Raw genomic sequence first — 24740 nt, forward strand, 5'->3', positions numbered from 1 at the left:
TAAGGATAGTTTCTATATAAGAAATAAAGTAACTTTTACTTTCTTTTACTTCAAATGTTACTGTATTGTATTTTACAGCAGTGTAGCACTGGCTGTGTGGAACCACGACATTATGGCATTAGATATAGATAGGAGATTTAGAAGTATGGTACTTATTTTAGTCAAGGAACTATCTGTGAGAAAAGAAAGGACAGGTATTTTGTCTATTTCGAATGCAAACAAGATGTTATATGTGATCATTTTTTAGGAGAAGACACAGTTGGAGAAGGATTTATGGCTGGTAGAGTGGTTTGTTAATAGGAAATGCAATTTTGCACAGGCTTATAAGTGTATTGCCAGGGTTTTTGTGAGAAGAGCAAGGAAAACCCTAATACTTGAAATTCTGACTTGGCACTTGTGCAGATAACTGCTACCTGAATATTCAAATACTAATAATTCATTTTCTGAATACACTGGTATTTTTAAATAGCTAAATAGTTTCAAATACGCTCTTGCATGACTGACTGCAAATTAAAAATCATTCCTCTTAAAGATGCTAGTAAAAATAAATGTGTAAAATGAGTCAATTTTTATGATAACTAAAGCAATGCATATTGCAAATCCTCTAGTTCCCACTTATCCTCACTCGTAGTTTTGTGGTGCTCCTTAAATACAGTGGTAGTCTGTCCTTTTGTAATATGTAGAATGGATATATTCTGCCAGTTTTTCCTAGCATGTGGAATAATTAAAATTTTTGTCTACTTTTTTGTTTAGATACTCTCTCAAAAACATCAACTCCATTTAATAAGGCAAATAAAGCTGGAAGCCAGCAAGGAACACCGTGGGAAACACTGGTTGTATTTGCTATGAACCTAAAACAATTAAATGTTCAAATGAATATGAGCAATGTAATGGGCAATACTACGTAAGTATAAAACAAGATCAATGATGTTTTAACAGATGGTGTTGTTTTGGGGGCAAAAAGACGTTTTCCCCACAGGCTGTTAACAGCCTCTTGTCTTCTAGCTTTAAAATCCTAAATTTTCCAGTTTTGAACTGTGAAGCCCCTCATAAATACTGGTAGATGCTTAATCCTGAAGTCACATATGCCTATGTTATTTACTGCTTTACAGTAAATAATTTTCAGTTTCTCTTTCGACAGCATGGAAAACTGTTGTCTATTTTCACCTCTCTTCTAGGTGGACCACCAGTGGTTTGAAAAGCCAGGGTCGTCTATCTGTGGGTAGCAGCAGAGATAGGGAAATTAGCATGTCTGTTGGCTTGGGAAGATCACAGTTGGACTCCAGAGGGGGAGTTGTTGGAGGTACCATAGATGTTAATACCCTGGAGATGGTGGGTAAGTTGGAAAGCTGCCTGGTATTACTATATGCTCTAGACAATAAATGTGAAAAACTAAAGAATATACACAGTACCTTGCTTTGTGAATCTGCTAGTGTATAAAAACTTTGGATTCTTACTTGTGCATTCTGACTATGAAACACACTTTGAACTGAAGGGATAGCCTTCTGATCAGGGGCTGATTCAGTCGCAGGGTTCTCTAAAATTACACTACCTAGTTGTGCAACCCTCCAGCCCCCTTCAGCTGTCCGGACAAATGCCAACTGAAAGATTTGATAGCATTTCAGCTCCTCCTAGAATTTCACAAGTGCTTACGATCTGGGAAATGTAAAACTGGCTTTGGAAAGAGGCTGGGTGTTCTGGTGTACACCAGAGTCGTGACCTCCTCATGAATCTGAAAAAACCAGTGCTTTCTCAGCCCCTCTGTTTCATGTGGATGGCATAAGTGTGATATCACTGGAAAAATAGTTTTTCTTATCTTTAATGCTGTATTTCTGTATCACTTTGGTTCCATTTCAGCTCATATTTCTGAACACCCAAACCAGCAGCCCAGTCATAAAATTCAAATTACCATGGGTTCTACTGAAGCACGTGTTGACTATATGGGGTCCAGTATCCTAATGGGAATCTTCAGTAATGCTGATCTTAAACTACAGGATGAATGGAAAATTAATCTGTATAATGCTTTGGACTCGAGCATCTCTGATAAAAGGTAATACTACTCCTTGTGTTTAAAATGTGTAATGTTTGATAAGGCCAATGTCTGCCTATATGTCTTCTGTCCAGTATTGCTAACCAAAAATGTAAGCATCTGCTAGAAAGCAAAGGGTTCGTTGGTGGTTTTTGTTTGGGGTTTTCTTGTTGTCAGTAGGAAACAGATCAACTGCTAATGTTTTTGCTATTTTTAATATCTAGTGAGATATTTGTCCATGGGGACTTGAAATGGGATATCTTCCAAGTGATGATTTCAAGATCAACTACACCAGACCTAATAAAAATAGGAATGAAACTCCAGGAGTTCTTTACTCAGCAGTTTGATACAAGCAAGCGAGCTTTGTCCACTTGGGGACCTGTTCCTTATCTCCCTCCCAAGACAATGGCCAACAACTTAGAGAGAAGCTCACATGAGCAATGTAAGTCATACAAAAAATAGTATACTTCCCAAATAGGATGCCTTAATTGCAAAAATTCATCTGAGCGACTTTATACATGCAAAGATATCTATTTGACTTGAAATAGTATCTTCAGTACATTTTTCCTGTAAATTTCAGCTGGCAATAACCTTTCAATGAAGAATGCAAATGTCTCGAGCACCCTGCTAGACCTGGGGTACAATAATGACTTAGATTATCTTATTTTCGGGTTTTAGTTAAAATGCATTTTTGTTTAAAAAATAAAAAAATCTTTTTTGCAGTTTTCAAACTATTTCAATAGAGTTGAAATAGTTTTCAAAGTCTGTTTTGAAGTCTATTTCATAAAAAAACATTTCCACTTTGAGTAGCAGTGGAAGTGTGATGTTACTCTTACTTTCTATTAATCATGAGCTGAAACCATCATTTGTCTGAACACAATGAGTCATTGATTTCCAAGTATGCTTGTTCAGGTACTGTTAAGCTACAACCACCTTAGACCACAAAAATGAAACAGTGTCAATAAAATAGATTAGAAAATATCACTCATAATTCCACATTTTATTAAAAATATAGATATGGCACTAATCCTTCCTGTATATTTCTCTTTCCTAAAGTTTGTTCTTACTCTTGCATGTTTACTTTCTAGTCTTGGATGCAGCCCATCATCGCCATTGGCCAGGAGTTTTGAAAGTGGTATCTGGGTGCCATATATCCTTATTTCAGATGCCATTGCCGGAAGATGGAATGCAGTTTGGAGGATCCATGAGCCTGCACGGAAACCATATGACACTGGCTTGTTTTCATGGACCTAATTTCCGCTCAAAATCGTGGGCCTTATTTCACCTTGAAGAACCCAATATTGCATTTTGGACAGAAGCCCAGAAAGTTTGGGAAGATGGTAATTTAAACCATTTCCTCCATTCTTAAAACTCATTTAAAGGAATTTATAGAAGTTATTGATACATAAGAAGAAATCAAAGAAAAACTTATTTTCTTTAAGTCTTAATCAAGATTATTTCCCCAAAATATACCACTTACCTAAAATAATGATCTGTTCCCTCTCCATCTCTACCCAGTTTGCTTTCTTTGTGGAATAATGCAAAGTACTTTTTCAAATATACTAGATATGTCCCTCATAATATGCCTACAAAGTGGATTGTCTGCCTTGTTAACAGCATGTCTGTGTTTATGTAGTCCTTTGTTTCTGTATGATGAATTTTGATGGTCGTATTGCTTATATTTGGCTTCATATTGAGAAGTTTTTACTGTCTGTAGCTACTGAGGATTTGATTTTTCTGTTGTTTGCAAGCTTTATGCCAGTTTTTAATGCCACTGGCTACTAATTATTCATGTTAAATACCTGTGAAAGGAGAAATCCTACTACCCTTACCAAGCTGCTTTTTCCATTTTTTTTCTCTCTTACCCCATGCCACCCACACTTGCAACGCAGGTACTAGTGAACACTCCACATATATCGTACAAACCCTGGACTTTCATTTGGGCCATAACACTATGGTCACCAAACCGTGTGGAGCCCTCGAAAGCCCTATGGCAACAATCACAAAGATAACAAGGCGCCGCCACGAAAACCCCCCACATGGAGTTGCCAGCGTGAAAGAGTGGTTCAATTATGTTACAGCCACAAGGAATGAAGGTTAGATTCATGTTCATTAAGTTTTGGGATTGCTCTGCTGGCTGGGCAGTGCAGATTGGGCTGTTTAAAAGCTGCTAAATTTCAAGTGGGCTACAGGGAGAAGGGAATTTGAGATAATGGAAGTTGTTCCTACTTGAGAACCTTATGGTGAACTGTGGAACGAAGCATAGCAATATGCTGAACAGCTGGAAGTGTTACTGAGCTGTCCTTTTTCAAACTGCAGTAAAGCAAAAACATTCTGTTAGTGTACAGGACGTTTATGTATCTGGCATTGCAATAGTTTTAGTCTTTTCCTCTTTCATTATATATGCAAAAAAAGTTCTTGTTTCATGTCCAGTTGTGATCTTGTAATGTGAGGATATATTTCACTGTATATGAAGGATATATGGATTAAGTTGAAGTGGGAATATATTTTAGGCTTCTGTTACCATTTACGACTAACATTTCAAAATTACTCATCTGCGTAAAGCTGTTTAACCTTCAGCTGCTTCTAGGCCTTAAAACATTTTGACTCGTATCTTTAAATCATTGCTAATTGGAAAATAAAACTTTCAAGATAATGTTAAAAGAAATCTTAAAATACAGCTGTTGCTATTTCACTCACAAACCATAGAATCAGTAGATGATACCAGTAGCATTTCTGTGAAAGGGTGAATAGCAGAATACAGCATATAGTGAGAAATGAGCAGATGATAGTTTCTTGAAAAAAAAACATTTAAAATTATTGATATACTATACTAATATTTTTTTTTTTTTGAAAGACACAACAGGTTGTAGTGGCTGAAGCTCATAAATACAGGCGCTGTCTGTTACATGTTTTTATGCAGCCCTGTTTTGCTACATCCGGAGCATTTAAGTATATAAACAACAACATTTAATTGTTGGACCTTTTGTAGCCATGCTTTTGGGAGCAGGATAAAGGATATGATCTTCATAGTAATCATACACCAGCAGTTTTACAATGAAATAGTAACCTTTCTTAACTTTTTTGTCTTGTCACAATTTTAAGAACTGGAAACTAATTCCGGTTGTTGTATGTGTACTGTGGTAAAAGTCTTGTGACAGATTTGGATTCCTGGTCAACAGTGATTTCTGACAGCAATGCTGCCTCAGTGAATTTAGGTATTACCTGTATTAATCAGAAACATTTCTTTTCATTTTAAGTACTACCATATTTTCAAACATAAAGGGCACACTTTGAACCCATACGGTCTGTATCTTAACCGAAAGCTCATTACTAGAACAGAGTTGTGATAGGGTGGTCAGAGGAATAAAATTTGGATTTTAAGCTTCCAAAAAACTAACAAAGTGCTTAGATGTTATGGTACTGACACTTATTTGCTCCCCCCTTCTTAATTATGACATGCATTTTGTGAAAATTTGTCACGCTTTGTGCTGACAAGAACCTTTTTTTAATAAAGACTACTGAATTCAGGAATTTCCCATTGTCCATGTAGAGTTAAACCTGCTTCGAAATGTGGATGCTAACAACCCAGAGAGCAGCACAACAGTGAAAAGCTCAAGCTTGCTAAGTGGCTTCAGAGGTGGCTCCAGTTACAACCATGAAACTGAAACCATCTTTGCATTGCCGAGAATGCAGCTGGATTTCAAATCTATTCACGTTCAAGAGCCCCAAGAGCCTTCATTACAAGGTGCAGTAAACATAATTTGTTTTTTCTTGATCCAAAGCTATTTCTCGTAAATGAGGGGTTAAATACAAAGCTACCGTGCTGATAAGAGGATTTAATCTGAGAATTACTGCAGATCTGCAAGAAAGCATACCATTTCATAATAAAATGTAGAGGGAATTCTGTTGAGAGAGTGAAGATCTAGTCCAGAGACTGGTCACTGTAGAAAAAACTTACTAAGAGAAATGAATATGAACATTTCAGCTAGGTTGGCTGTTTTTAGCGGGTTGACTTTCTTATTTTTATTAAAATGTTAAAGAGGAGGGCCATTCTGACAAAGGGAATATGAGCTAGGTACCTAAATTTTATGCTCGTTTTCAAAATGGTATCTTCAGACTGCAGTTGGAACTGGTGGGACATAAGACTTGTGAAGGTATAAGACATTAATGTAGATGTTTATCTTGGCTGAGCTGTGGTTTTACTCCATACCTGCTCCTGGACAATACTGCTAGATAAGTCAACCCGTTGGGTTTTAGTTGTTTTTTTAATAGCCAAACTAGCAAAATCTGCTATCAGCTTTTCTTACTGTCTAAAATCATGCACTGTTAGCACAGCACAAGCTAATGATACTGCTCTAGGTTGACTTTCCATGTTGAGGATGATCCAGGTTGCTGCTTGGTAGTATTTCTTTATTTTCAACATCCTTTATAAAATACCAGAAGTTACTGTGATGGGAAAACTGTTTAAAAAATGTTGAGGCTGCTCAACGCAGATGTTAATTGTGGTCTTTCTTCTCTTTTGAGTCTCTGGTGCAGTAACAGCAATGTCATTTGAAAATGATTTGTATTCGAATTCTGTGTACTTTCGTGTGTACTGTCTGTACTTATAAGGGTATTAATACTATTTTTATCTGACTGTAGATACAAGTGTTAAACCAAAGGTGGAATGCAGTGTAGTAACTGAATTTACAGACCACATTTGTGTAACTATGGATGCTGAATTGATCATGTTTCTGCATGACTTGGTATCTGCTTACCTAAAAGAAAAAGAAAAAGGTAAGTTGTTATTTATAAGGTAACGCTTGTCTGACAATCTGCAGTTGTCAAACTTTTTGATGGTAAGTATCTCCATATTTTTTAATGGAATTGACTTGTTAAAAATGGATTTAATTTCAAAAAAGTTAAGCCTGATTTTGCTTCCATTGAAATCAACAGAAGTAGTATTAAATGTTCTTGAAATCTGGGCTTAATGCTATGAAATGATAGTTACCTCTTTTTCAGTCACTGATAAGTGAAACTTAACTACACAATAGCAAAACGTTTTTTCTGGGTTATTTTAGACTGAAGGTCAAGATGTATTTTGGCACTTCTTGGAAAGTGCAACATCGTCCAGGAAATAACTTGAGCTGATTTTAAGTCAGCTGCTGTAGGACTGGAAGCAGAGTAGTTTTGCATACACACTTACAAACCTCGTGGTGTCACTAGGCTGACGTGCCACCACTGTGCCAGGAGCTGTACTAGTATCTCTGCGTGGCACTTTGCTGCACTGTGCAGGTACAGCAGGTTGTTCAAAACCAGTTCAGTCACCTCCAATGCAGCACCTATGTGCAGTATGCTGCAGAGAACAGAGATAACTCCTGGATTTCTGTTCCTTACCCACTACTGATGAGCTTCTGCCTAAGTCATAATCTTGCTCCTATTTTGACAGCTGGTGTTTAGTTTAACTTTCTTTTTGTAAGATGGTACATGCAGATGAAAACTGTTAGAAAGCTACATTACTTTTATTGCAGTCCTTTCATCAGTGGAGTTTCTTTAGAGACATGGTTTTTTCTGACTTCAGAATGCTTCACTTTTCCACACGAGTATGTTCAGTTGCAGCATTCGAATTTGGCACATGCATTTTTAAGCAATATGTGGTCTTCGCTAAGAAGAGCAAATTGAAGACAAGTGAGTTTGATGTCTACATAAAGTGTGCCAAACACAGAGTGATTTTTGTTGTTGCAGACTTAAAGTGAATAAACAGTGCAGTACTGAATGACTGACTGCACTCTACGATTACCTGCATGTTGAAGGGAAGGTCATCACCTAGTGGCTTTAATGCTTTACAAGTAATTGCTGCCACGAGCATCTAAACCCTACTAAACTAATTAAGATTTGGAAAAGATCGTAACAGCACTGTTGATTATCGATAAAATGATTTCAGATGTTACATTTACTATAAGTATTATATAATTCCGTATTATATCAGAAGAGACGTCATTACTGAAATTAAAAGCTGCTTATTTGTTTTACAACTTCTGATCTTATAATTTTCCACATTCTGCCACAGCAATCCTACTCTAGACTCTCATTTCTATACGTTTTTCTTTAAAGGCTGCCACAAGAGTAATGTAACACAGTAACGTATGTGTAAACGATGAGTTACTACTATAGTGAAAGTCGCATATTTTGTTTTTCTGGTGTGTGTGAAATTGTGTTGTGCATAGTAGTTTGCATTTATTACTGTGATGTTACATTTATTCATGTGATGTAACATGACGTGATGTATAAATGTAACCCTTATGTGATGTAAAACACATTAAATTCAGTATTTTGAAAATTTATAACTAACGTATCAAAATTTCTTTATGTGTAATTGTGTACAACAAAGCTAGGAGTGCTTTCTAAAAGCACTTTATAGTAAAATGACCAACAAGTGCAGAAACTAACAAAAAGGGAAGATAACTATTTTTGGTTGAACTTTGTCAAAAAATTTGTTTTCAAGATATCTTAAATCAAAATTCAATCCAAATTCACAGATTTGTTTTTATTTTATAAAATACGTTGTTTGGAGGAGAAGGTCCTGCTGTTCCTTTTCTGTATCCCAGGACGTAAAACTCAAGACATGTGTTCGGGTCCCCTTGATGCCTTTGGACAAAGATTTAATTCAACTATTCCGCCACCATCTTCCTCCTCAGAGACTAACTACTCTGTCAGTCTAAAAAAATTCTCTAAACTAGGAGCATGTCTGAATTTTGCTTATGGAATGCGATGTGCTTTGTTGAATTTGAAAGAAAGCCCCTGTATATGGATGCTTTGGGCCGGCAGAGAGAAGGAAGAATCCCACATTCCAGTGTTATCCAGTGTCTATTACAGTTTTCGTAGGATATTTTTTACTAGCACTTTGTTCAAACCAAAGCTGTTTGCCAGAAATTCTGTAATACTGAAACACAAAGTGGTTCTCTTTTTTTTCTGAGATTTGTGCTTTTGTTTTATTTAAATGATGTACAAAGAGAATTCAAGTGAGATGCTCATGACTGACTGGTATGGGGTTTTTCCTCTCTCCACTTTGTAGCAATTTTTCCTCCTCGCATTTTGGCTGCTCGTCCAGGGCAGAAAAACTCCGTTGGTGTTATTGAGGACAGCTCCACTGACAAAGAGGCAGAGGAAAGCATTACTTACACTACAGTCGACTGGAGAGAATTTATGTGCAATACTTGGCATTTGGAACCTACGCTCAGGTAACAAGCAGCCTTATCTACAGGCTCCTTCTCTCTGCATTTTATCTCTGGGTACTGTCCTGCAAACGACAAGTGTTTCCACACTGATGCTGTTCAGCTGCTAAGAGGATCAATCGTGTGGATGCTGTTAACGCATTTGTCTTTGGCTACTAGCGCTGCTAGGGAAAGATACCTGCTCCAGGACATGACGAAGCTGGGTAACACAATTATCTATTACGTCAGTTTACTTCTAGATTAGAATTTATGCAGATTAAAGATACTGTTGGAGGCTCTTCAAAATTAGCATACAGTAAAATTAAACTCACTAAGGACCACAGATGACTGTTTCACTCTGTCCTACAAGAGTCCATTTTCTGCCACATGGTTTTTAATCTTGCAGTTTTCCATTTTCAGTATTCGTTTTAGTTCTTCTTTAAGCAGTCACCTTAAAATAAAAAAGCACTATATACTAGTTGCTATATGGCAGCTTAAACTTAGCACAGAAGAATAGCATGTATAGCAGCAACTCACTGCTCTCAATACACACTTTCAATCACACAAAATGACTTTTCTGTATGTCAGGGTCTGTTTGTTTTTTAACCTCTGCTGACACTGCTGGAGCACCTGTGTTCATTCACGTATCAAAACAACACATCAACCCAGGCCAAACAAATCTTGACTGTTGGCAACATTTTGTGTTGGCAGTAATAATAAATCAATTTAAATGTGATCTGGAGGCAGCCCAGTCTGGTTTTTTTGCCTCCTTGAGCATCCTCTTTGAGAGCATGTTCCATTGGTCATCTTCAGCTCATCTGTATAAATTAAGTTCGAAACCCATGTTTGCTTGTTGGACTTAAGCTGGTCAGAAGTAACAGTGTTAAAAATGGATGTTTTTTCATACAAATGCCAGTTGCTCTTTTTATATATTTGAGATTGAGTCCCCTATTTATTGTTTTTTAGATTAATATCCTGGACTGGGAGAAAAATTGATCCTGTTGGCGTTGACTACATCCTCCAAAAGCTGGGCTTTCACCATGCAAGGACTACTATTCCTAAGTGGCTGCAGCGTGGTGTCATGGATCCTTTGGACAAAGTTTTGTCAGTCCTTATAAAGAAACTTGGTACTGCACTACAGGATGAGAAGGAAAAGAAAGGAAAAGACAAAGAAGAATACTAGAAGTATAATGTGACAACCGTAATTCCGTTTGATTTTATCAAAGTGTTTTATTGTAAGAATTTAAATATGGTTTAAAGAGAAACCTAACAGCTTTTTGCTACTCTATTTAAAACTTACATTGTGAGTAACTGTTTACCGTGGTACATGATACCATTCTGTATTTGAAGTTACTGCATGATGATGACCAATGTATATTCTGTGAAGGAATAGCTGGAACACTGTAAATCTGCTCCTCAGCGCCCTCCGTTTTATCATGTGCAATACAATTCCTGCATCTTTAAAATACTTGCAGATTAACTGTGAATTTTCATAAACTTTATTTGCCATAACACAAACCCCTCGTTGATGTGACCGGTAATTGATTTGTCAATGTAGACTTGTGTAAATTATATATATATATAACTTATGAAACTGTGATTGCCTTAGTGCTAAAAATCATTGTTTATTACACTTGTAATAAAATTTAACTACTGTACAGGGCTTTTTGATGTTGTTGTTTCAACGTCCTTGATTAAAAAAAAAAAAAAAAAGGCGTTTTTAAGTGTAGCTTTGCATCGAATTATCACTTACGCTGAGGCGCGTCTTCCACACGCCAGGGGCGAGGCGGGGGCCGCCTCACACCCCAAAGGCGGGAAACCGGCCTTCCCCCCTCGCCTCCCCCGGGCAGCTGGAACAAGGCGCCGCCAGCTCCTGCTCCCGACCGCTAGGAAACTGTGAGCAGCCCTACCCGGCGCCCAGCCGCCGGGAGGAAGCGGCGGCGGCGACGCCGGCCCCGCCGGCCGGTGCTTCCCCGTGCCCCGCTCACCGCTGCGTGCCCCTGCCGCAAGTGGGTCGGGGCGCGGCTGCGGCCGGCGGAGCCGATGCCGGCCCGTGACGCCTCTCGCCGCTCCCGGTTGCCGCTTCGCTCCGGTGGGTGGCACGGGAAACCGACCAGACAGCGTGGGGTGGGGGCCGGTCGGCGGCCGCTGCTGCGCCAAGGAGGGGGCTGGCGTTCTCCCTCGGCCGCGCCGCGCCGTGGCGGGCAGCGGGGCTCTCGGCGGAGGTATCCCCCCCCCCTCTTTTTTCCCTCGACGAAATGGAGGGGCCGGGTGGAGGCGCCGCCGCCTCTAACATGCTGGCGGTGAGGGGGGGTGGCAGCTGAGGGACGGCTTTGCGCTTCGGCCGTTGGAGCGCACCCCTCAGGGCCGAGAGGGGGCAGCTGCCCCGCGCCTCCTCCCTCCATTTACCTCAGGCGAGCTCCACCTGCCCGTCGGGTGTAAACTCTGCGGCACCGCCCGGGCGGCCGAGCCCGGCAGGTGTGGGTTTTCTCACAGCACAGGGAGCGGAGAGGAGAGCGGGTACTAAAGCCTTCTGCTCCAGTGCTAGCTCCTCCTGGAAACTTGAGAGGGATCAGCTTTGCTGCTTTAGTTCTTGCCTCGCTCCCCGCAGAGCCGGCTGGGGGGGTTGTCTTCTTGGAGCCGGGGGCAAGACGAGGCGCAGAGGGGCATCACGCGTGGGGAAGGTGGTTAACTAACCGGAGAAGGGGCTCCGAACCTTGCGGTGCCGGCTGGGGAAGGGGAGGGATGGGAAGGATGCTGGGTTCTCGGTTCTTTTGCTCCGGTGTGCGGGGAAGCGGCTTAACTAAGAAAAACGGAGAAAACATCTCGTAACTTTACTGTTAAATTTATTTAGGTTGATCCAAAATGACTAGCAGCAGCAGCTGGTGTCAGAGTGCTGGAATACCCCCCTCTGACTCCATGCAAAAGCCGACTTCGCCAGCTCGGGCTCCTAGGCAGCCACCTTCAGAGGTGCTTTCTCAGTCTGTAAGGCCAAAACTTCCACCTTCTGAGAGGTGCGCTGTACCAAAGGTGACACAAAATCCAGGTATACTTCTCTGTTTGTATACTGAGATTAGCTATTAAAATACACTGTTGATGTTGGTGAATAAGTAACTTTGTGATTTTTCTCTTTTTTGAAAGGTTGCGACCCTCTGCTGCTTTTTCTTACCGTTGTACTTTCTTAAGTGACTTCTTTAGCATCTGCTCGACCTTGTTCCTTTCTTTCCTATGTCCTTTACTGGAAGTTTGTTAGAGTAAGATTTTTTTGTAGGGTGGGCTATATAGTCTGCTGCGTTTCATAATTATAAATTCCAAGTTACACATTAAAAGTGTGGTAGAGGTTGCCAAAATATAGAACATGTGCTGCTTCATGAATTTTCATAGAAGAAGTTTTAACTGCGGTTCCAGATGTCCTGGGATGTTTTTGAGTTCTGTCTCGCCAAATAGTTGTATTGAGGTGAAGTCACCTATTTATGAACTTAGTTTACTTTAGTTCTTCTTGGCTGGGAGATACTTGTGCCTGAGTATATGGTAACCTGTCCATCCTAGAGTTGATACAGGGAAAAAGATTTCATTTTTTTCTCTCAGAGCTAACGGAACACACCGATCCTTCACAGAAGTAGATGCTGCAGGAAATGTTAATTGGTTGTTCTGTAGGAGATCTCCAAGTCAAAGACAACTGTCCAGATATAGTGTGCTGCTTGAAAAAGTTTGTATTTTGAATGAAACTCAGAAGTGTGGGTTTGCCTTAAGACTACTCCTCAGAATTTATAGAAGTCTTTTATGACTTGACTAACTTGCTTCATATTGCCCTCTGAAGAGCCTAAGGGCTCTGTGCTAGGACAGATGAAATATCCACCCACCTGCTCTCCTGGTTCCCAGTGTGGTTAATCATGGGCGTGGGGAGGACCTGGAGGGTCAGGGTGGGTGTGCAGTGCAGCTCTCCCCATGTTCTGTCCTGGCCACTTCAGCTAGAGGCGCTGTCTCTGTATTAGGCAGCTCTTTGTGGGTGGGTTTCTTTTTCTTTGAATGAGTTATCTGCTTTTTGAATAATGTGTGTGGTTGCCTAAACTTTTTATAGTGTTTTACGACAGGGTGTTCACTGCTTCATAGTTTTGTGTGAAAAAAACATATGCTCCATTGTTTTTAATCTGCCATCAGCAACTTTCAGTTGATGGCTGGTTTGCAGGGGAGGGGGAATATATGTTGTATTTACATGTAATGTCTGTCTGTATTCAGAGGTTAATGGATTTAGTACTCAATGCTTTGATACTTTTAAAAGAGGAGGTACACACTGTTTCAGAATTGCTGGTGTTGTTAATGTAGGATTCAGTACAAAGCCAGTACTGCTCTAGAGTAAATGTTTTGCTTTTTCTTCTTCTAAGAAGCATCAAAAAAGCATTTATTGTAAACAGATTTAAACTGTCAGTGTGTTCAGTTCTTTTCTTAATTTTGATTCAGAACCTTTTCTTTTGAAAGCAGCCCATCCCCCACCATTATCAGCACTTCCTCCAAAGAAAGACCTAGAGGAGTTTATTGCAAGATATGAACAGGGGGTAATAAACCCAGTATCTGCCTTGCATCAGTTTGCACAAATGCACCATTTACAACTTGAATTGAAAGAAACTAGTGTGGCAGGTAAATACTTCTTTTCTTAAGTAAAATAATATTTGCTTGTCCTTGAGATGATCTGGCATTCTGCAGTTAGTATTGATGGCACTAATACAGATGGGGTTTTTTGTTTGTTTTTTTTTTTTTAAACTGTTGGTTGTACTACCCTACACATATGTTGCTTTTTGGCTGCCCTTGTTATTGTCCACACAGCTGTGTCTCATAATTAATTACTACAGAATTTGATCAGATGAGTTGTATAAAATTCTGGCTGCTACCAGAACTTTGTGAAAAGTGCATAAAGTGAAAGCTGCTACAGTTCTTCTGGAAGTGAAAGGTTTGATTTGTATTTGCTAAAATTGTCTTTTTGTCTTGTACTTGTCCTTGGAATGAATATAAGCACATAAAGCTATGGATAAAAGTACCTTAAAATAATTTCACTAATTGTGTTTGGGTTTTTTTTTTCTTCTTTAAAGGCAATATCATAAGGCCTTATTTTGCCTTTTGTGCTGTGGTAGATGGTGTTTGCTACAAGACTGGACTGGGAAAAAACAAGAAGGAATCTAGATTAAATGCAGCTAAACTGGCTCTTGATGAGCTACTTAACTTGGAGTATACAGGGGTGAAGGCTTCTGAAAAGTCAGGTAAATATTCTAGCAACACCTATTTAGAATTTGAAAAGCTTGGCTTAAAGGTTTCCTATGCAAAATCTCTGTGTAGTTTTATTAAATGCTTCCGTATCAGGGCCTCTGTCGGTTTTCTTGAATCCTTTGGACAGAGCAAACTGGTTTTTTCCTTTGTCTTTTGAGTATGAGGAGTTGCATCAGTTTGTAGCCCAGAGTGGAGATTCCTGAAGGAATTAATTTGTTTGTTGCTGTTGCACTTGAATTGCTACTCACTAGGTAACAGCAACATGAAGCTGATCCTAAGTGGTTTTGAATTTTATGATTAAAAGGCTTCAACACTGAGTTACTACTTTCAAAAGAATTCAGTTACCATAACGTTTATCTTCTTTTAAGGGTGGCTGTCTAAATAGTTCTATGCTTACAAGGACTTCAAAGTCAGAAAAAAAAATTCTTAGAGAATTAGAAACTTTAACTTGATGGAAATAGTGTGAGATCCATGCTTTGAAACTTGGAATGTCCATCCCAGTTTGATATTTTGTTAAATTCTTAGATCCTCTCTATACTCCTGCTGAGCCCCAAACTCCAGCAAACTGTGTTCGCGCCTCAAGGATCTGTTTTGGTAAGGAATAGTCTTGTTTTTCTGTATTGATTCCAATTAGCCAGCAAATGCTTGCTTTTTTTTTTAATTTGCGTTTTTTTTTAATTCTTCTTTTAATAATTTTAGTGATCTCTATGAAGTTGCTGTTATTTTAAACCTCTTTGAAGAACGCAATAAGAATTAGTGTCACTAAAATAGGAGATGTGTCCATTTGTAGAACCAATGGTCAAACTTCAGCAAATTGCTTGAATTTAAGTGGTGAACTGGTGACAGAAATAGAAACAGTATTTCTGTCCTTACTTGAAACGCTGTGTGGAGTAGTTGATCAAACTTGATCCATATCCCTGATTTATTGTCATGAATAATAAAAGCATAAATTGTTCGGGTGTACTTGTCCTTTATTTATTCATGTTCATCTTGATAATCTTCAGAATCCCAGAAGCATGTGTTGATAGTGCTTTTACCATGTGTTTACAGTTCTAATTTGTCAAGTGGTTGATCATGTCTGTTTTCCCTCCCCTGCAAATTTGTGTCTTGCTGGTTTTTATTGTTTTATTTAGAAAGAGGACAGCTTATATATCAAAAGCTTTCGCAGACACTTGGAGAAGTATTTAACAGGCTGACTACCACACATCCTGAGTACCAAAGTTGTGGCAGTTCACTGGCTGCCTTCATCATTGAAAAAGGCAAGTCTGTTTTGATCGTGAGTATTGGGGAGTGGAAAACCTAGGCTGTTTGTGTTGCCAGAGACCCTTGATTAATGCATTTCTGATCCTTAATAAATGTAAAGGGTGGGTCTCCTTCTTTGAAATACTCTGTTCTGATGGCTCTGTCACATGCATAATTATGCTACAGTCATGCAACTATTCAAGACCTACATAAGCATTTCCTTGTGCTGCCTCAAAGAGGAGTAAGGCTGTATGTATAGACCAGTATGGGCCAGGGCAGGTGGATATGCCCTGAAGGAAGCTGCAGCCCATGGAGAACCCACACAGGAGCAGGCTTCTAGCAGGAGCTGTGACCCCGTGGGGGACCCACGCTGGAGCAGTCTGTGCCTGAAGGACTGCAGCCCGTGGAAGGGACCCACGCTGGAGCGGTTCTTGAAGAACTGCGGCTGGTGGGAAGGACTGTATCCTGCGGGAGGGAGCCCGTGTTGGACCAGGGAAGGAGTGGCAGAGACCAAGCGTCAGGACCTGATGCTTCCCCATCCCCCTGCACCACTCAGGCCAGGAGGAGAGGAGGTAGAAGAGTCAGGAGTGAAGTTGAGCCAAGGAGGAGGGGGTAGGGGGGAGGTGTTTTTAGTTTTGGTTTTGTTTCTCACTATCCTGCTCTAATTGGTGATAAATTAATCTTCCCCATGTTGAGTCTATTTTGCACATGATGGTAAATGGCAAGCCATCTCCCTGTCCTTACCTTGACCTACGAGCTTTTTCATTTTGTTTTTTCATAGAATCATGGAATTGTTTAGGTTGGAAAAGAGCTTTAAGATCATAGATTCCAACCTGCTGGGGGACAGGGGCTGTGAGAGAGCAGCTTGGTGGCACCTGGCAGCCAGACAAGGCTGTCCCACCACAATGATGTAAAAATAAATGTTTTTTCTTTTTAGGTGGACAGCATGAAGTTGTAGCTCTAGGAACAGGAGAATATAATTACAGTCAGTGCTTTCAGCCTTGTGGAAGAGTGTTGCATGACAGCCATGCCATTGTTATTGCAAGGCGTTCTCTACTCAGGTGAGAATGTGTGTACAAATAGTTATCAGTTCTCTTGCAGCCAGTTCTTCTCAGTTTTAGTTTTGCAAATGTAAATAGAAGTGCACTTGCATTTTATAGTTAGTACCTTCTGGATTGTTTTCAAATTGTGAATTAAATGTGAATGTCCATGTATTTGTAAACAAAGTAGTGCTTTTCACTTGTACTGTTACTTAATTGTTTCTTATAGATATTTTTATAGACATCTTTTGCTCTTCTACAATGAAAATCCAGCAAGGACAGAGAAATCCATATTTTGCACAGCACCAGGCTCAAAGCTGCTTACCCTAAAGCAAAATACAACTATCTTTCTCTACATGAATCAGCTTCCCAAAGGAACTGCTCAGTTAAAATCACAGATGTAAGTACCTTGGTATTTTCAGAGATGTTGTGGTGGAAGATTCATTTGTTTGCAGTGACAAACATGTTGTCACGTTGTTGTGAGTGTGGGAAAATATGTATTATGCATTGTTACATGTTTGTAAGGTGGGAGGAGCTATTCTGAATTTTTTTCATGTTTTGGAAGCTTTAATGTACAGGGTGGTAGTGATAAGTGTATGAGATACAGCTCAACATGACGATAAACTTTTATGTGGGTTATAGCTTCAGGATGATGCTTTGTTTATTATGGATACCCACTTACTTGTTAACCCCCCCTCCCAAGATACTATTAAAAGACTAAGAAATGATTAATTTAATCACTGAGCAGGTGGATGTGGTGACTTCATGTCATCCTTTGCACCACAGGACTAGAGTATAAAAAGCCTTGAATTGAAACAATAGGCTTCTACTCTGCTTTGTAGAAAAAAGGTAATGAGAGAAACTTGATGGGACAAATACAGTCTTATGCTTATCTTTACACTTATAACTTCTCTTAAATTTCTGAAAGTGGTTTTGTTTTTTTTAATAGTTGTGACATTTAAAAGCAGCAGTCGCTGGTTTACCAGGTTATTATGAACAGCGTTATTTTGTGTCCCTTCTAGTGGTGCAGTGGAATAACGTCCCTGAAAGTTGTACTGTCATAAGTTTTCCATATATACAAGAGAGCTAGTGGCTTCCATACTGTATTTGCGGTGTTGGGAAGGCAGACTTGTGAACTGGAAGTCACAGCCAATTCATTGCAAGTTGTGCTGACTGGGGGAGTCCCTCCTGTTAGAATTGCAGAAGGTTTTAGATTACTTTCAGTGTCGCAGCCTGCTCTTACAAGGAAATGGTTGATGAGACTGGGTGCAGTTTGTAAGCTACTCTATAATAGTTGACGGATCACAGATTCAGCGCTTTTTCTCTTGTTTTTTGTCCATTCTGGTGTGCCCTTTCTTGAGACGAACTCTGGGAAGTATTTTCTTCTAACACAGCAGATTTGCTTATGTGTAGTTATTTAAAGATAGTTTTTAGAAGGGACCTGCTTTCAAGTAATCCATTGAGTAGCAAAATGTGGCCAGTTATTAACAGGCGGTAGTATGTTACTTAACCCAAAATTAAATGGGTGCTTTATAATAATGTAATAAAGCAAAATCACCTTTGATCATAGCATTATAAGTTACATTATTGTTGGGGAGAGTTAGCTCAAAACTTCAAGCTTTGACTTCTTATCCCTCTTTAGTTAAGGGAGAAACTGTTTTGCTTCAGAACAGTCACTGTTTTGTCTCCCTGATGTGTTGGCATCTATTAGTTTTAAATATTTTAAAGAATTGCAATATAAGTTATGTTTTAACGGAGATTACCAACCTTACAGCTGCTTTTTTACAAGATGAACAGCCTCCAAGTAACTTCTGTCATAGTGTAAGTAGACACAAAGCGATTGCTTGTTTGCAGCGTATGCTGATCTTTTTTAATGTTAGCACAACTGATGGCTAAGATTAGGTTGAATTACTATTTCATATTTAAATACTGATTTTGGTATTCTAGTTACTTGAGCAGCTGAATGTGGTGTTTCCAAAATTTAGAAATATTGAACATACTGCAAGGCCCAGATCTGTTGATACTGTTTTCTGAGAAACCGTTTTAGATACCACTTTACAGTAATCTCTGATTAGAGTACTTTCTCACTGAAATTCATTTTCTTGTCTTACTTTAGACATCTCAATCCACAATCTATATCTGCTTATGAAATTAATGAACAACTGAGTCTCCATGTTGCTATAGAAGGCAAGATTTACCTAACTGTTTGTTGTCCACCTAAAACTGTTAGAGCAAGCAGTATGTCCGCTAGTGACAAATTAACAAAATGGGAAGTGGTTGGTATTCAGGGAGCGCTGCTGAGTCACTTCATCGAACCAGTGTATATAAACAGTATTCTTGTAGGTAAGCTTAATGCAAATTTCAGTGGGTTTTTTGTATGTTTTCCTGTTCCAGTTTGATTACATTTTATAAAACATCAACTAAACCAAGATGGTTCTTTAAAGAATTACAGTACTTTTCTGAAAAGGTACTGTGTATATTTTTTTTTCACTCATCTTTGAAATACCCTGATGTAAAACTCAGTTATGCTCACTCTTTTGTCATTGTGGGCTTGTTTTAGCTTGCCAGATTGTCGTTCCTTTACTATGTATTAAGAGTAACAGAAGATATTCACCATTGTTTTATAACAAATTGTATTTTAGATATTGAGAAAGCATTGTGTGACAAATGCTGTGTCTGTTAACTGTTCAGTCAAATAATGGTGACTTTAAGGTGACAATGTTAGTCACTTAACTGTAGAATGGAGCAGTGGTGGGAACACTGCCAGTATTTAACTGAAAATGCTCAATTTCACCCTGGGTTATCTTATGAGCTCTATGAAGTCTTTGTTCGGTTTTGTTTGTGTCCGTGCTCTGCGCCACTCTTCCCCCTTTGTATTGGTTCATGCAGATAGGCATTTTGTTGAGGAATAGGGATTACCAAGGTGATAGTGAATTCCTACGATTTTGTGGCAGTCAGGAAGACCATACTATTATTGGAACTCATTTCAGTAGCTTTTATTTATGTGGTGGAATTAAATTAAAGGTTTTCAGGTGTTTCTTCCTCTCTGTATTATGAGACTTAGTACACAGGTGTCTGAGTTCCCCAGATGTTGAAGATGACCCAGCTTTTCCTTTTCTAACACAGAACAAGGTTTTTGAAGTGCTCCAAAAGATCTTGGAAGAGTTGGTGAATGCCTGCCAGTACCTTCTGAGAAAGTCTGGGCACTTTAAGTAAAAGCGATAGGAAAAATTTCTAATGTGCTCACTTAAATGGTATTCAAAGTAAATGTAATCTATAATGTATTGCCCTTTTATTTAATAGAAATTCTGTGGCCATTCCTTGAGATACTGTGGACCAATGTTTGTTTAGTAGGCAGTCAGAAATACTGTTGGATGTGGAGTAATATGAGAAAACTCTGTAGTGTGTTTTCAAATCTAGAACATGAAAGTTTGTGTTGCAGCTTTTATTTTAATGGTGTGTTCTGCAAGGAATGTAAAGAGTTGATGAAGAATAATTATTCCAGAAAGGAGGTATCCAATGAAAATAATGATGCCTCTGGAGAAGAAATTGTGAAATCATTTTTATTTTGTGAACTGAATATTTGAACTGGTTCTTCCAAATATCAGTTTTCTGTAGAAAAAATGATTATAATGTAGACTAGTGGAAACATCTGCATTCTTAGCTGCTTTAATTTTTCTTTTTTAGTTTGATGTACTTTATATGTGACTGATTTTTTTTGTTTAATAGGAAATGGAAATTGCAAGGATACAAGAGGGCTAGAAATAGCTATAAAACAGCGTGTTGATGATGCACTTACATCAAAGCTTCCCATGCCTTACCTGGTCAACAGATCTCATACTTATTTGGTGAATGCTGCACACTCAATTCAAACAGACTTTCAACAGAGGTCTCTTAGTTTGAATTGGTCATTGTCAGACACATCGCTGGAGGTTGTGGATGGGTTAAGTGGAAAAACCACTGAAAGGTTAGAAATTTTTTTTCATTATGTTGGAAATCATGGTTAGCCCTGTCGTTCTGGGCTGATTCATTGGAGTATTCATTTTTTTAACTATGCATGGAGGCCACAGCATTACCCAAATGAGAGAGATTCTCTTCTGTGTTAGGTGAATGCATCCTGTGATTACATGTAGCTTTAGAGATCTTGTAACTTTACAGTGAGGTGCTAAGATGTGAAATTAAACAGTTCTTTGAATTGAGATATCTTTATTCCATTTTCTGTTGTAGTGGATGTTTTAATGCATAAAACCGATTGGCAGATAAATAGTTAAGATAAATTCCAGTTTGAAAACCATTTTTGGTTTACTTGTTTAAATTCTCACAGCTGCTGATTTGCATTAACTTTGCTCATTGGAAGTGGAAGTAGGATCATATGATCATATTCACAAAGCATTAGAGGGGAAAAAAAATCCTGTAATGATAAAAGCAATATACCTGTAGTGTATTTGTTGCTGAGTTTTATTATTCTTTTTTTCATTTTGACTGCAGTTCGCCATTCAAAAGTGGCACTTACATGGCAAGTCGCCTTTGCAAGGCAGCAATGTTCAGTCGTTTCAGATTGCTTGCTAAGGAAGCAGAACGGAATGATTTGCTTCAGGTTGCAACGTACCATGAAGCTAAGGTAAGCTGGTACAGAACGGGAGAGTTTTAGTAAGGAGTCTTAATATGGCTACTCTTTAAGCTAGTTTGATAGCCAGGGGGGTCTTTCTGTTTTGCTGAAGACTTAACCTGAAAAGCTGGGTCTCTGTTATTGCCTCTGATCTTTGTCTGAGAATGGTCTGAAGTTTTTCAAGCAAAATTAATCTACTGAATTAATCTTAAAGCATTCTCTATGAAAATCTGCCATGTTTTTTCTCAGCACATGGAGGTTGCTGGCCATTTTTCTCACATGAGATAGTTTCACATTAAAAAGATTGGGAGCTTTTTGTTCATTAGTTCATTTCCAATCTCACTTTTTATATTTGTTTCACACATCCCTATTTGGGCACCAGTTGAGGAGGGGGAGTGATAGAACGGCTTTGGTGGGCACCTGGTGTCCAGCCAGGGTCAACCCACCACAGTCTTCAGATGGAGAATGCGGGCAATGTGAGGAATTCGAGATAAGGATAGTAATTGAGAGAGGTAACGGGCAAAACATGGACTGAATGCAGCTAGAGAGTTAAGAGCTGCATGACAGGTGGGGAATTTTTATTGTTGTAATTGTGGTGAAGGGATGAGGGGTGGATTGTGTGTAAATTGTCCACTTTTTGTCAGTTTTGTGATGATATTATTTTGATTTCGGTGTGGGGAATTCTTTTTTGTTGATGTGAGTGAAGATTTTGTGTGATGAATGTAGGTTTTAATGATAGTTCTTAAAAATGTGATGCACAGAGGTGAGGGGTGGAATGTATTGGCTTTGTGTGGCAAGGTTTTGGTAGCAGGGGGGGTTACAGGGGTGGCTTCTGTAAGAAGCTGCTGGAAGCTTCCCCCATGTCCGACAGAGCCCATACCAGCCGGCTCTAAGATGGACCTGCTGCCGGCCAAGGCCGAGCCCATCAGTGATAGTGGTAACGCCTCTGTGATAACATTTTTAAGAAGGGAAAGAAAAGTTGGGACAGACGGAAGTGGCAGCTGGAGAGAGGAGTGAGAACATGTCAGAGAAACAACCCTGCAGACCCCCAGGTCAGTGCAGAAGGAGGCGGAGGAGATGCTCCAGGCGCCGCAGCAGAGATTCCCCTGCAGCCCATGGCGAAGACCCTGGTGAGGCAGGCTGTCCCCCTGCAGCCCAGGGAGGTCCACGGTGGAGCAGATATCTACCTGCAGCCCGGGGAGGACCCCACACCGGAGCAGGTGGGTTCCCGAAGGAGGCTGTGACCCGGTGGGAAACCCACGCTGGAGCAGGCTCCTGGCAGGATCTGTGGATCTGTGGAGAGAGGAGCCCACGGAGCAGGTTTTCTGGCAGGACTTGTGACCCCGCGGGGGACCCACGCTGGAGCAGTGTGCTCCTGAAGGACTGCACGCCGTGGAAAGGACCCACGCTGGAGCAGTTTGTGAAGAACTGCAGCCCGTGGGAAGGACCCATGTTGGAGAAGTTCGTGGAGGACTGTCTCCCGTGGGTGGGACCCCACACTGGAGCAGGGGAAGAGTGTGAGGAGTCCTCCCCCTGAGGAGGATGAAGCGGCAGAAAATAACGTGTGATGAACTGACCGTAAACCCCATTCCCTGTCCCCCTGCGCCGCTGGGGGGGTTGGTAGAGAATCCGGGAGTGAAGTTGTGCCTGGGAAGAAGGGAGGGGTGGAGGGAAGGTGTTCTGAGATTTGGTTTTATTTCTCATTACCCTACTCTGGTTGATTTGTAATAAAGTGAGTTAATTTTCCCCAAGCTGAGTCTGTTTTGCCCGTGACAGCTTGACCCACAAGCCCTTTGTTGTATTTTCTCTCCCCTGTCCAGCTCAGGAGGGGTGAGCGGCTTTGGTGGGCACCTGGCATCCAGCCAGGGTCAAACCCACCACATGTGTAGATATTTTTCTACCACAGTGTAGTCTTGTGGGAGGATTCTTATGTCATAGAGGAATAGGAAAGTAGGAATCGTTCATCATATGACAGCCTTAGATCTCAGGCTTTCCTCTGTGGTATAAAAATACAGAGAAATTACTTAAAGGAGCTGCTGTGATTCTTGATCGCTTTAACCACAGTTCACTCACTTCTGTCCACACTTGGAAATATGTAGGCTCATCTTACTTCTCTTTACTCTTCCAGGTTTTTCCTCTCCTTGGTTCAGGAGATACTTATTTCCAAAATTGTTACGTGAAACTTAAGCTTTTATAAAGTACATGTCTTTTTTGTTCTCCTGTCAGAACATGCAAGAGATCATTTTTTAAATGATTCAAAAACTTGAATCACCTTGAAAACGTTGAAATAGGATGGCTTGCTAATTGACTGTTGAACTGCTAACACTGTTCACCATGTGTTTAGATTTGCATTGGATGATATTGAATGTTTCTTTTCAGTGTAAAGATATTATTGGAACTGAAAAGATGCCGAAAAAAATAATGTTTAGCAGAACAATTCAAAACATATTCTTTTTATGTATTTGGGCATTTATTGGGATGAGAGAGAGTCTGTAACACTTTCTCTCACTGTCAGCAACTGAGGGAACTGTAAGATTTGTAGGTATTGTTTTCTACAAGGTTTGTGCTTGTGCATATTATATGCTGGTGGTAAAGAACAGAGATCTCTGTAACCATAATTCTTGAGATCTTTCAAGATCTTTCTTCTTCTTTTTTTAGATTCAATCTGAATTGTACCAAGAAGCTAAAAATTTGCTGCAAAGCTACTTAGAGCAACATAGTTATGGATCCTGGATTGTGAAGTCTCCACATATCGAACAGTTCAGTGACTGACTGTGAGGTGGATTGTATGTGAAGTCAGTGTGGATGACTTCTTTCAGTAAGATGTAATTCTGCTTAATAAAATGTTTAACTGTAGGGTTCATGTTTGCAGCAAGAAAATCATTCCAGAGCTGCTTCTTGTCAATTGAAATGCAGTTGTTAAACCATCTGTAACAGTTTAGTCTTTTCCAAAAGTTGGTGTTTTCTCATGGGTAGGAGTATCTAACAGCTTTGCAAATCTGTTCTGTTTTGCCCCTCAATGCCACCTCATTTCTGCTCCACCACCTCACCCCCCACCCTGCCATGGAGTTATTAACATGTTTTTTTTCCTGTTAGTTTCAGGATTGCTGTGTATTGATTTCTTCTTTTTCCCTGCTTTTTTCATAACTGTCTTTAAGAAAAGGAAAAAAACCAAAAACAAAACAGTAAAAGTTGGGATTTCTTTAAAAAAAAAGGTATTACAATGTGAGAATCACTTTCAGAAACAAAAATTGGCAATCTATGCGTTATCTGTAGGCATCCTTTGCTAGTCATTTTAAGACTTCTTTAGCATGGGTTTGCCAAGTAGCTTGTAGTTTACTGTATATTGTTTGTGGTAGAAG

At 39.7% G+C, this 24740-nt stretch overlaps 2 protein-coding genes across 4 annotated transcripts in view; both read left to right on the top strand.

Annotated features, from left to right (window-relative positions):
* KIAA1109 (KIAA1109 ortholog) overlaps nucleotides 1-10887 on the top strand; it is a 126053-nt gene extending 115166 nt beyond the window's left edge. For all 3 annotated transcript variants that reach the window (XM_010575572.1, XM_010575573.1, XM_010575574.1), the window contains 10 exons: nucleotides 754-904; nucleotides 1179-1336; nucleotides 1858-2050; nucleotides 2254-2471; nucleotides 3118-3369; nucleotides 3922-4125; nucleotides 5583-5777; nucleotides 6674-6808; nucleotides 9087-9252; nucleotides 10192-10887. In XM_010575572.1, the coding sequence (XP_010573874.1) occupies nucleotides 754-904; nucleotides 1179-1336; nucleotides 1858-2050; nucleotides 2254-2471; nucleotides 3118-3369; nucleotides 3922-4125; nucleotides 5583-5777; nucleotides 6674-6808; nucleotides 9087-9252; nucleotides 10192-10408 (1889 nt within the window). In that variant the 3' untranslated portion in view covers nucleotides 10409-10887. The remainder of the gene's footprint in view (nucleotides 1-753; nucleotides 905-1178; nucleotides 1337-1857; nucleotides 2051-2253; nucleotides 2472-3117; nucleotides 3370-3921; nucleotides 4126-5582; nucleotides 5778-6673; nucleotides 6809-9086; nucleotides 9253-10191) is intronic.
* A 1203-nt stretch (nucleotides 10888-12090) lies between these two features.
* ADAD1 (adenosine deaminase domain containing 1 (testis-specific)) lies at nucleotides 12091-24150 on the top strand. Its single transcript, XM_010575610.1, has 11 exons — nucleotides 12091-12271; nucleotides 13687-13863; nucleotides 14313-14480; nucleotides 15013-15081; nucleotides 15621-15746; nucleotides 16667-16790; nucleotides 16999-17169; nucleotides 18886-19112; nucleotides 20499-20736; nucleotides 21258-21390; nucleotides 24037-24150. Exons 1-11 carry the CDS (start codon nucleotides 12091-12093, stop codon nucleotides 24148-24150), a joined length of 1728 nt encoding a protein of 575 aa, XP_010573912.1.
* Nucleotides 24151-24740: the final 590 nt, after the last annotated feature.

This window comes from Haliaeetus leucocephalus, unplaced genomic scaffold (genome assembly GCF_000737465.1).
Source record: "Haliaeetus leucocephalus isolate CR32 unplaced genomic scaffold, Haliaeetus_leucocephalus-4.0 Scaffold484, whole genome shotgun sequence".
NCBI lineage: Eukaryota > Metazoa > Chordata > Aves > Accipitriformes > Accipitridae > Haliaeetus > Haliaeetus leucocephalus.

Coding starts and splice junctions, on each gene's coding strand:
- ADAD1 (XM_010575610.1), top strand. CDS start 12,091: ATGACTAGCAGCAGCAGCTGGTGTCAGAGTGCTGGAATACCCCCCTCT. Junction 16,791..16,998: donor GCAAGGCGTTCTCTACTCAG/GTGAGAATGTGT, acceptor TGTTTCTTATAG/ATATTTTTATAGACATCTTT. Junction 20,737..21,257: donor AGTGGAAAAACCACTGAAAG/GTTAGAAATTTT, acceptor TTTTGACTGCAG/TTCGCCATTCAAAAGTGGCA.